This window comes from Poecile atricapillus, chromosome 2 (genome assembly GCF_030490865.1).
Source record: "Poecile atricapillus isolate bPoeAtr1 chromosome 2, bPoeAtr1.hap1, whole genome shotgun sequence".
Taxonomy (NCBI): domain Eukaryota; kingdom Metazoa; phylum Chordata; class Aves; order Passeriformes; family Paridae; genus Poecile; species Poecile atricapillus.
In genome coordinates, this window is record NC_081250.1 from 23,525,943 (window position 1) to 23,538,517 (window position 12,575).

Consider the following 12,575-nt stretch of genomic DNA (forward strand, 5'->3'; position numbering starts at 1 on the left):
TTTCTTCACCTCCCACTTGAAAACATGGAAACAGATAGTCCTTTCATGTAATCGAGATATATTTTACAAAATTTAATCCATAGATATTTATCCTATTGATATGCTGCACAAAGTAGAGATTCAGTCTAGTCTTCAAAGTGTAGCTTGCTTAAGTGTAAGTAGGGAACTCTCAAAAAATTGCGTATTCCTTGAAATGGTGTGCGGTGTTCTTTTCAGCACTTTAAGTTATTTGGGTAATAAAAGAGAAATTGCAGTAAGTGTTGGTTATTTTATTCAGAACATGCAACCAGTCTACAGATAGAGCACTGGTCCCTCTCAGTAGTGTTGTGATGAGCCAAGAGTCAGGGGTAGTATACTGTGATTGTTGCTTTCCTCTGACATTCTCAGCATATTTTGTGAGATTGGACATTGAAGAATCTAGGTTTATTTGTTTTCCTCAGCTTTTTACTTTATTTGAAATACATTGCTTATTATAAAACCAGTATGTTCTATGTTGAAATGTACTGACTTTAGATATTTGTTATTTCCAAATGAGACTGTATGCTTTTAGAAAGGAACAGTGCTTATTGTGTGCCATCTTATTGCAGGTGCCTGACCTTGTGTAGCTATCCTTACATTTGAAGATTTACTTTATAGGCCTCTTTCACATTTACAAGATCTAGTAAGAGACCAAATTAAGTGATACTCTTGCATATGAAAAAGCTTCATCAAAATGAGAAACTTCTACTTCAGGAAGATACTAAGGTTTCTAAATATATAGGGGTTTTTCAGATTTTACTGTGGAGTGTCCTTGTGAGCATCCCTATGTTGCCATCCTGTTGTTTCACCTTCTGTGGATGTCCCTTAGCAGACAGGAAGTTTTATTTTCTATTCTGTCAGTTTAACACTACTGAAAATGAAGCTGGCGTTAAAGCTTTTGGCTGGCCAGATTCTACCGGTGGTTTTCCAGAAGGTTGGCTTTGGGCACTCATGCAGTTTCAAACTTGTTTACCTGTGTTGAGCTGAGCAAACATACTTGAAAAATACATCCTGGACTCAGTCAAGGCCAGGGTCCAGGCACATTACACCCTATAGAGATTGGTAAGACAAGTTCTTAATGAGGTTTTCTATGGTTCTTTACATTGCCATCTTCATTCCTCTTTTCATGTTCTAGCAGTGCTCTGTACCAGTACTGGTTGTCTTTACTCTTACTTTTTCTAGGCAGGTCAGTTGACAGAAATACACAAATTTCTTCAGACTTTCTGCCCCATACATCATCAGTCTGTGAGTCTATCTGTCCCTTACTCTCTTAACTGTTGCCTTGTAACTCTTGGTGGTGGTTTCTCTGTAGATTTTTGTCTATTGAATCTGATTTCAGAGAGGACACTCATTTGTCTTAAGCAACAACCCAGCTCAGTCCAGTTAATCTCACAGCTAAGCAAAGTGTGTTTGGATGTTTTTTGCAGAGAGGCTCCTATCCTCTGGGCACAATGTGTGGTGAGAGTACGGAGAAACCAGAGGAGCAACACAGTGACTGAACTGTGTTCACATTGCCAGCATGGGAGGTGTTGCACTAGTTAAGAACACTACCAATCTGTGGTTCATATTCTCTAGTTTGTCACTGATGCTTAGCGTCCTGTGAGTCATCAGCTGCTGCTACCTCTTTATAAGTGCTGGGTGACACTTGTTCACTTCTTTGTGATGAAAAAGGTGATGCTTTCAGCTTTGACCTGTGAGACAGAAGTCACTCTTATAGATCTTTAATAAACTGACAATGTTTTATGCACTGTACCTAAACTGTACTGTTACTTTAGTCAGTGGAACAGTCTATAGTGAGCTTTTTATACTAAAACAGTGTGCTTAGGATTAAAATGCCAGAACTACATCTGTCTGTAGCTTGGCTTAACCTAATAAAACGTCAAAGATTTATTTTTGTGCTTCTTCCCCTTCTGACCTAGATAGAGAAGGTCTTAGGGTGCTAGTGTTGGCAGACTAGGTACAAATCTTTTAGATTTTAGATTTGAGTAGTCTACATAACCTGCAGATTGAAGAGCTAGCCCTAAAAAAGTTCTGCTGTATTTTATGCTAGAAACCTAAAAATACCAGTAAGAAGAATATCTTCACCTGGAGGGTGCTTGGGCACTGGAGCACATTCCCTAGGGAATTGTCACATAGCCTGACAGAGTTTAAGAAACTTTTGGACAACACTCTCAGGTACATGGTGTGATTCTTGAGGTTGTTCTGTGCAGGGCTGGGAGTTGGACTTTGGTGATCCTTGTGGGTCCTTTCCACTCAAGATGTTCTATGATTCTGTGATTTCTCTTGTATCACTGACTAAAGTACAGCAAATTATGTTACTAAGATTATTAAGACCTTGACAGACAGTTGCATTGGGAGCAATTCCAAAGTGTTATCTGAATTTCACAGAACTTTGAGGGTTTTGTTGTTATTTAAAAAAAAAATTTCTACAGACATGAGGCCGTGGAATGAATTTTGAAATGAATTTGCAATTACAGTTGAGACTAATGGATATTCCAGAGCATAATTATAGAATTATGATTCTTTTTTCCCCCTGACTACCTGCAGGAATGCAGTCTTTGTCCAGGTATCACAATTTACCTTTGATTTGGCTGCACAGTATCTTGTCTCTCCTGCCATGTGTGTTTGTATTTACCTCACAGTGGATTTACCACATTTCATTTAAATGATGAATGCAAGTATTGTAGACAGCACAATTAAAATTAATGTAGTAATTACTTCAGCTATGTTGTGCAGAATTTTTTCTTAAACTGCTTCTAGACTATGCTTCAGCTGCCCCAGTTGCATCCCTTTAAATGCAACAGTGCAAAGAAAGCCAAAGCCATTCTTAAAATCCTTTTTTCTCCACAATCTACAATTGTCAAAGAAATGTGTCTGAAAGAAAATATTCCACCTGGATAAAAGTCTTTATGGCTAAGTCAGTAAGCCAAAGTCTCGAATTACTAAATTGAGCAATAACTTTAACCTTCAACTTGTGGGTACATATGCCAGCATAAAGAGATTGTAACCTAAGTTGCTAGACTCTCTATCCCACAAGCATATAAATGAGGAAATAATTAATTCTCTCACTAGCCCACGCTATGTTTTATTCAAGTCAACTCTCAACATTATTGCCACTTTTCAACCTTGGTATTTAAAGCACAGAGAATGTTATTTTGGTGATCATTGTATGAAGGGTAAGATGTTGGCATAGCAATTTTTTTTGTTGTTCTGTATTTTGATGTGTAAAATGTAACAAGAGTTTGATAATGTTAAGTCCTATTCACAGAGTTTTAAAGTGGCAGAGACACTTTCATTATTTCCAGTTGATGACTTAGAACTTTTGGGACAAACCTTAGCATATTTCAGTGTGTGAAAAAACCCCTAAATACCACCACTCTTTTCTATAACTAATTCTCAAGCTTTACAAGTGCATTTGTTACTTGAAACTTTGCAGAAAAGTTCTCCCAGATATATGGATCCAGAGAGAACAATTTTCAATTAATTAAAATTTGACAAATCTTAAATATTTACTATAAACATGTAAAAATTAGATTTAGCCTAACTTTTTCTGCTGCATCTTAATTACAGCTATCTGTGCCATCCATCCATAAAATGGGCATGTACATGCTTCATTCTTAATTTTGTCCTCTTGGTAAAGTGAGCTTTTTTTTTATACTTTGTGTTGAGGGGAGGGGAAAGGGAGGAAGAAGAGCACTAACCAGGACTTTTTCTGCTGTTTCTGGGAGACAGCCTGGTATTATGGGAGTTCTTGAACATATTTTGACTTGCTTAATTTTTGTTAGTCTGTCCCAGAAGTGAAAATTAAAATTGCCAACATCACAATATGACACTCATCCTAAGCATACAGGTCACGAGAGCTTTCTCCTAAACCATGAAGTTGTTTGTGCTTCCCTTCTGCAAAAAAGTATGATTTATAATGTAGGGCAGACTCTGCAGTAAACATTTTAGAAACTCAGCTTTTAAAAATGAGCTGTTTAACTGCAGTATCCAAAGCAAACAAAATAGCTACCTTTTGAGCTAACTGTGCTTGAAACAGAAGATGCATTCAGAATGCAATTTCAAAGTATTTCATACATTCATCAAAAGCCAGAAGATTTTGAAAAACAAGTATTTTTGATATCTTTTTATCCTTTCTGTGGAACTAATTTTTTATCACTTGTCTTTTGAAGGGCTTAGAAGCCTAATTTTACACTAATTTTATTTAATGGATTTTATTTTAATAATATTAAGATTTAAGTATAAAGAGGTATGTACTTCTTTGATCTTGGCTCACTTGCTTTTCCACAAGAATGTTTTTATAGTTTACATGACAAGCTACTTAAGAAAATAGTTTTTAAGGTTTTTAAACTGCAATTTTACTTAAACTTTTTAAGGTTAAACTCTGTAATTACAAAATGTTATATTGTAAAAAAAAGGTTGCAAATGATAATTTGCTCAATCCTGATCTTTGCTCGTTATATAAACAGTAGGGGGTTTTTTTGTGCAAGAAATATATAGCATTTTCTTCTCATAGTTAAACCTGAGTATTTTGTTGCTGATTTTGATAGATTTTCTAAGCAGTGTGATGTAGTACAGTCTGTCTCTCTTTTTTTCATTCCCCAAGGTTTATAACAGCTGCTGTATCAACATGTACTAGTCTTACATTCAGTAGGAAATTCTGCTTCAGTATTAAAACAATAAAATGTAAATTGAGGAAGGTATGTAGTCTCCTGAAAGACTTGTGTGCTCAATATGTGGTTCCTAAATGAGTGAGTGACGTATGATGTTTCCAGAATACTTACCTAATCCCCATTGTACAATATTTTACCATTTTTTACAAATTTATAGCAAGCACCTAGAAAGGAGGAACTCCTAAAATCCTAAGAAGTCATTGCTGTTTTTCTTCAGACTCACTTCTATGATGATGGCCATGGAAAAATCAGTAGTAATTGGGCAGCTGGTGCAACTGCTCTCAGAATCTCATTGCTTCCTTGCTCTACCCATGTCTTTCTTTATCCATTCTTTTTTCATCTTGTACTCAATCTTCAAGCTCCATGAGAGTGGCTGTCTCTTTGTTCATTTTTTGTAGACCTGTGATACCAAAGTGTTGCTAATAAACCATAGAAATTACTGTTTGTTGCTGAAGCAGAGAAGTGTGATGGCCCTGATGGAGTTTATAAGAGTCTTTCCTTAAACTGTAGGGTGGTTTTGGGTTTTGTTAGTCTGGAACTTCTATTTGGCAGTACAGTAATAAATATACTCTCAAAATTTGAATTAGATGGTTGATGTTTGGAATTCAGAAATAATATGAGATATATTGGGCAAACATTACATTTATTTTTTCCTGTGTTCTTTGGTGTAAAATTATAGTTGTGGTTATGATAAATGTTATAAGGTTATGCTAAAGGCTATGATACAGTCTTTCTGTTAGCACAGAGCTTGAAGATTCAGTGAATAGATATGCCTACCAAAAAAATGTCCTGTAAAATTCTATTCCAGTCTCATTTTATTTAGATAAAATGCTTGAATATTGTCATGTTTGTGTGGTCATTTTTTTTCCCCACTGTGATGTGAGCATTAAAAAATAGCCTAAGGATTTTATATGCTGGGTTTATACAAAGAGGGAATCAAGAGCAGTGACACTGACACCTCGCACTACCCATGAGAGCCCAAGAGCTGCTGAAACTGCTTTAGCAACACCTGAGTTCAGCTCAGAGGAGCTGTCCAGGTCTCTGAGGCTGACTGGCTGATAACCTTCCAGACCACTTCCCTGCCACCTGTGTCAGAGGAAGTGTATGTATTATATGCCCTTCACCTCTAAAAACACAAAATGGCAGGATGAAGGAGTGAGCTAAGTTTCCTTTTCCTGAATGCCTGATTCCAGCTTTGCTCGTTAACTTTCTGTTCTCTGAGAATGTAACAGGTTGAAAGCTCTTCACGGAAAGGTAACAACACTAAAATACGTCAGACTGGGCCCCTTTCAGCCATTCTCAGGTCAGAATTTAGTTGCATCAGCTGATATTTTGTCCTTTTCCTCCATCAGTTGAGGTAGAGGCTGCTTTGGTGGCAGATGCAGTGGGGCTGTTTGCTGATAGATGAACTGATGACTGCAAATGGGCAGATCTTGAATATTTTTCAGAAGGGCACTCATCAACTACAGCAGCTTAAGAGAGGCAGCAGCTGTCACATCTTTGTTTCTTCTGGACTTCCAAACATGCTGAGAGCCAACTGTTAGAGCCAAACTACAGAGACAGCTTCTCCCTTGTCTCTGTGTTTCTGCTCATCTGTTTAATTGAAATTCAGAAAACAAAAAATACCACTGTGTGGCCCACCAAATTTCCAAAGCATAAAAGGCTGTTGTAGTGTTAAAGATGAAAGACCTTGTGGCTACTGCATGAAGGTGACAGACATTAATATAGTTTATCATGGCATGTGTTTTAAGTAGCAAATTGTTTTCTGGGTTCATTTTGACCCTGTCACTTCTCTCCCGGCATTCTTCCAGAGATCAGTTTCTTGCTATCACATCAAATATAAGCTGTTTGCCATCACCTGAAAGGCCTTCATTGACTATCCCCATTCTATCATCTTTCATTTTATTTTGATAATGTGATGGCTATATTTACATTAGCCTTTACTAAATTTTCAATACCTCTGCATTCATTCATGGTTTTGTGTGGAGTTCAGTTGTGTCTTTTCAAAGCCATATCATAGCTGTCTCATAATCCTTCTTAAAATTCTCCCTTTCCTTTGACTGAGGTTCATTTCCTTTGGAGTCTTGTCCTTTTACAAACAAGTTTTTTACTCTTTATTTCATTCACCTTTCTGTATCATGTCTGTGTCATATTTAGCACTTTATTAGACATAGGCTGTAAGCTTTTTTAAAGAAAGCAGATGTCAGTGCTTTTTTCAGTGACTTACATGGTGCAGTCTGCATATCCCTAAATATTCCAGATTATATGATAATGTACATAATATTTCAAGCAGTGTGCCTCAGTCTTTTACATTAGTAATTGCTGATGACAGTACAACATTCTAATATATCCATACTGCATCAAAAGTAAATAAAGTTTATTTGGTGTACAAAAGAATTAATGATTTTTGCCTTTTCTGCAAAAGAATGACTTGAGCTTTTTAGCTCACCCCAGAGACCCTCACTTCTGTGCATTTCCATACCCCTGCCTAAATCCATTCAGTTCTCATCTTCAACATCTCAACAGAACCACCCCGTCCCAGATTTCTCTCAGGTGCCTGGGGGCACCATATTATCTCCTTCCACTCTCAGTGTTCTCATTCATCCCTACCCAGGTTTGTTTAATGTTCCAGTTTGGGCAAGAAGCAGCATGTTCTGCAGCTGATGCAAGTTATCTGTGTGCTAATTTCCAGAAATAAATGCATGGAAATTGGTGCTGTAATGTTCTAATTTCAAATGATTGGTGCTTTTCTTAGTGTTATAGGCTTTAGTGAGATCTTCATTATTGATTTCCATGATGATTCTGATATCTTTTAGGCATTTGTTCTCATTTAATTCATTTTATAGTCTTGAGAGCTACTGGTGGTAGATGTGGAGTGACAGATAATACAATACCACAAACTAATCTTGTTAAACTTAAGTGAAAATCATTCTTTCAAGTTATTTTTGAGATCCTGTCTGCTGAACATAATTTGAGCTGCTGGTTGACTGAAAAGAGTGTAGAACTTTTATTTGTACACTAAAGGGTTCGTAGACTAAAGCCTGAAACCACACAGCATTTAGAGTAATGCAACTAGTTTTGCATCTGAAAACACATTCATTTATGGCACTGAGAGCTGAGATGTAGTAATGTGAACATGTAGTGACTTTCTTGAAGAATATATATATTATATCTGCATGTTTATATTTTAAAATATATCAATGACTGAAAGATACAAAATGCTGCAGGATCTGTAGTGTGATTGAATAAGCTAAGTTTTGTGTTGTGTATATAACTAGATATATGAGGGATGTCCATTTGATTTTGGATGAGTGCCTGCTTGGTTCTTCTTTAGGTAACTGATCTCAGACAACATGTTTAGTACATGAAGGCAGCTGATACAGCACTGTCATTGTCACCTCACAAAAGCTCAAAATAAAAGTTGTCTTACCACACTTTTGTAGGAAAAAGGATTAAAATTAAGGCCACCAAAGCCACCTCCCTCTTTCTTGAGCAGACCTGACCACACTGATGAGATTAGCTGGTGAAACAACTGGTCACAACAGCTCTGGGGAAACAAAAGTGTGTCACTGCAGCTGTTCAGCAGGTTTTCCCAACTGCTTTTAGTGTGAATTTTATCCACATCCTGATTCCCTCGGATTCTCTACAGCTCTAGACCCCTCGGATTCCTTTGTTTCATCTGTCTGCAAGGCTGGAGGGACATCAGTAACTGTGTTGGAAAGCCAGTGTAGAAATAGCTTTGAGATAGTCCCAACAAGTTGAATATAATGTACTGGGCAGCTCCTGCCTTGTCTGATTTTATGTGCACAACATAGTCTCAATCAATATGCTGTGCCTGGCATATTTGAATCCCTGTGTGTGCTTTGTGGGGTGAAAGGTCTGGCATGGAGCAGTGTGGATGGGATGACTCATGCACAAAAGAGATCACCTAGAAGGTTCACTGTGCTACCAGGCGCAGCCGGTGCTGACTCCCCTGCCTGTCCCCTGACACAAACCAACATGTGCTCTTTCCATCTGCACATCTGGATAAGCTCCTGCTTTCCCGTGTCATGAGCAGAGATGCTCTGTCTGCCCTGTCACAGTGCAGCTCAATCTGCTGGTTGCCTCCATCAGGTAAAGGTGAGATGCTGGGGAGCACAGCAGCTGGAAAGTACTTTGAAGTACTCTAAAGTGCAGTTGGTTTGTGCCAGTAGCAGGAGAAAATACCAGGAGTTGAATGGACCCATTCATTGTAGATCTAAGTGTAAGGGATTAGGTGTTTTTAAAAGAGTCTGCTTAGGAGAGCTGTTAAGATGGGGCTATGGTAATTCCTGTGTTCATGGGCATTCATCTTACTGGCACAGAAGGGTGCTGTGTACACCCACCTACACAAGATCAGGTGCTTCAAGCATATTTTAATATGATTTTCTTTAATTAAAAGTTAAAGTGATGTCTGATTTATTGCATGTTTTTTAAGAATTTTTCTTCTTTGTGTAAGAATTTTGCTATAGGTCTATTCTGTTTTTGAGGTAACATCTAATTTTAAATTCATTTCTCATTCATGAAAATTCAGTGTTCATGGCAATCTTCTAATACAGGTAGATATTAGCCATTTATTTTCCATATGTTTAAAGAATAAAGGTAGTGAAGATATTTGCAGAAGGAGGGAGATCCACAATTTGTCAGGGAAATGATCTTTGAATATCATTGGGAATTTGTGTGCATTTATCTAGAAAGATTTCAGCAATTCATGAGGAGAGTTTATAGGACCTATGTACTTCTTCTTCACCTGTCTATTTACAGTGCTGTAGCTCTGCATTTTTTCTTTTCATGTAGGAAAAAGTATTTTACAGAATAACTGGAATATTGTTTGTCTTTTTAGGCTGTGAAGCATGTTACAGAACCATACAAGTGGATGAAGGGGAAAGGAAGAAGTGCCATTGATAGCTAGGATAGCAACATGGGAAATACAACCACCAAATTCCGGAAAGCTCTTATAAATGGAGATGAAAACTTGGCCTGCCAAATCTATGAGAGCAACCCTCAACTAAAAGAAACTCTTGACCCAAATACTTCTTATGGAGAAACGTACCAGCACAATACTCCGCTCCATTATGCTGCTAGGCATGGAATGAATCGTATCCTGGGGTAAGCAGCATTTGAAATTTGGCATCTAGCAAATGCAAGAGTGTCAGCTGGGTTATAAGCACGGATGTGTGTGTGCATAGATGTACACATACATTTGCACGTGTATGTTGCACAGACAGAATTTGTAACAAGTTCAAGTAGTAATAGAAAACATACAAATTAGTCTGTAATCACAGGCTGATATAACAGTCTTTAATTTTATTTCAGTATCTGTTCTTTTCTTGTAACTTTAATCTTGGGTGGTTTTAGCTTGCTTCCTGAAGACTCCTATACTATGGTTCCTTGAAAATAGTGACTTTCTTGATGTGTTTTCCTGTCTTTAAATAATCTGTTTGCAAAGCTGTGTGGATACTACACTGATTGTAACTACTTCTAGATAGTACAATATATATTTATTCTTGTGTTATTCAGGCAGCTTTTGGTTTTTTGTTTTGTATAATAGCAGTGAACATTAATATCTTGATAATAAGTAAGTTTATTATTGCTGCAGTCAACATGAACAGCAATCTCTAATATTAGCTATTTCCATTCTTTTGTATTTTTTTCAGTGCTCTAAGATCAATTAAAGATTAAGATCTTATCCATGTCCAGATATTGCAGACAAAAGTATTTTGTGAAGGTAGTACTGGGCAGACATTGCTAAACCTCTTCTTCAGTAAGCACTGTTAGAGAGAATTTCATAAATATCCTCTTTTTCATATTAGGAAACAGAGCAGAAATAAACACTAAACTGTGTTATTGATAATACTATTTTCATCTTTGTGTTTATGTCTAAATGGGCCTGTAGTATTCATAAGGTTTGTTTTGTAACTCATATGCTGTAACTTTAGTAGCTTTTGGACTCTCACCATAAATTTTTTCTCAGTGTTTTAGATTCATCTAACTGGTTTTTTACTTTATAGTTTTTCATTTACCTCAATTTTGACTAAATATTTTTCTCTTCTTCCCTATGTATTCTGTATTTCTAATTTCATGTTTTCATTTCATCACTGACACTCTTTGTTTATTTTCCCTCCATTTCTTATTCTAGAATTATAGAGAAGAGTTAATTAAAATGAATTTAAAATAGTGTCCAGTTTTTACTTGCACTTTTCATATAATTTTTTTTTTCTCTGAGATTTTCAGGTTATTTCTCTTGCTCTTTAGAAATTATAACCTCATTGAGACAACAAGGACACATGAAATTGCACATATGAAAAGAAATAGTCATAATTACTAACTCTTAAGCAGTGTACTAGTTAATTCATATTGCATCATTATGATGGGATCTCAAATAACTGCTTTGTATTTTTTAAACAAAAGTCATTTAGGTATGCTATTTTGCTACTAGCTACATAGGACCTTCAACATCTAAGTCTAACAGGACAACTTTTTTTTTCAACACATTGCAAACTAATGATCAAAAGAATCATTCTTTTGCCTTGTTTGAGTCAAGGGTTTGTAAAACATTTTTTATCCCTAAACATAGGGTAAGCGCCTTTATCTGCTGGGGTCTGGTTCTGAAAACCCAGACTGTTAGAACTGTAGCACTTGTGAGGAGTAATCTACTGAAGTTTTTTTACTATTAACTTTTCTGATGTCTTTCTAAGGGCTTCTTTTTAGGATGTGCTGCACATAAATGTAGCTTTTTGTATCTAAACAAAGTAGTAAAAGTGAATAAATACAAGGCTTACAGTGTCTGTTTTCTAAGTTGATAGCGGGAAGGGCACAAGTAGTTTAGGGTTAAGCCACTTCTTTTCGATGCAGAAAGTCCTGCATATAGCAGGGGTTAAATGAGGTGATTATTAAAAGGAATGCTTTGATTTACTGATAAAGTACAGTACCTAAAATTCAATTAATTTTAATCTCTTTGTATTTTGAGAGAAATTTACAATTATGAGATGTCCCTAGTAGTATAAGATTTTATGTTTATCTCTTCATAGAACACTTTAAATATTGGGGAATCTGTAGCAACACTAAGTACAAGCTCTGGCATTTACTTCCATGCATACCATATAATTCAGTTTTTCTTTATAGGCTGAGATTTGTATTGTAGGTGGATATGAACTGACATGTTTACAGTTTACTGTGTGAGATTTTCTCAAAATAGTGTGATGCTGTTGTTGGTACACCTTTTGCATTACAGAGTGCATTGAGAGAGATATTCTGGGATGTTTAGAAATATCCTATCTGGCAATGCTGAGGCAAAGGGACCAGTTCCCTGTTGGCACATGTATGGGTGGTGTGACTGGCCAAAGGCACGGTGAAAGCACAGGCACCGAGTTTGCAGGGAGAGGGAGTTGTGGACATCCTGCTGCAGTGATCTCAAAAAGAAAGAAACAAAACTGGAGAAGAGGTGAAAGGGTCACAAAGCAAAACTCCCAACCTGGATGAACTTGGTTTAATCCTGTATGAAGTCTACTGGCAGAAACTTAAGCCAACAAAAATTTCTCAATGATTTTGAGCTGCACAGTTATTATGCAGCAAGTATCTGAGTCATCTGGCTGCTGCACTTTTCACCCAACATTTAAAGCCCAGAAACAGGATCAAGATGTAAAAATTTGAAAATTTGCTGTTAATTTCTTTTCACAAGATTCAGCAAGAATTTGTTAAAATGCTAGGATTGTTTCTTGATCATTTTAATGAGTATCATAGGAAACTTTAGTATACTAGGAATGTTGAAATAAAAAACAGAACATAGCTGACATTCCATTAATGTATAACTTGGTCTGCAGCCCTGAATAATGTTTACCTGACACACCAGTTTGTTTTAACGTA

At 36.6% G+C, this 12,575-nt stretch overlaps 1 protein-coding gene across 4 annotated transcripts in view; it reads left to right on the top strand.

The window, feature by feature from the left end:
• Window positions 1–12,575, top strand: part of ANKIB1 (ankyrin repeat and IBR domain containing 1) — an 88,368-nt gene that overhangs the window by 23,562 nt on the left and 52,231 nt on the right. For all 4 annotated transcript variants that reach the window (XM_058833771.1, XM_058833770.1, XM_058833768.1 and 1 more), the window contains exon 2: window positions 9,553–9,818. In XM_058833771.1, the coding sequence (XP_058689754.1) occupies window positions 9,631–9,818 (188 nt within the window). In that variant the 5' untranslated portion in view covers window positions 9,553–9,630. The remainder of the gene's footprint in view (window positions 1–9,552; window positions 9,819–12,575) is intronic.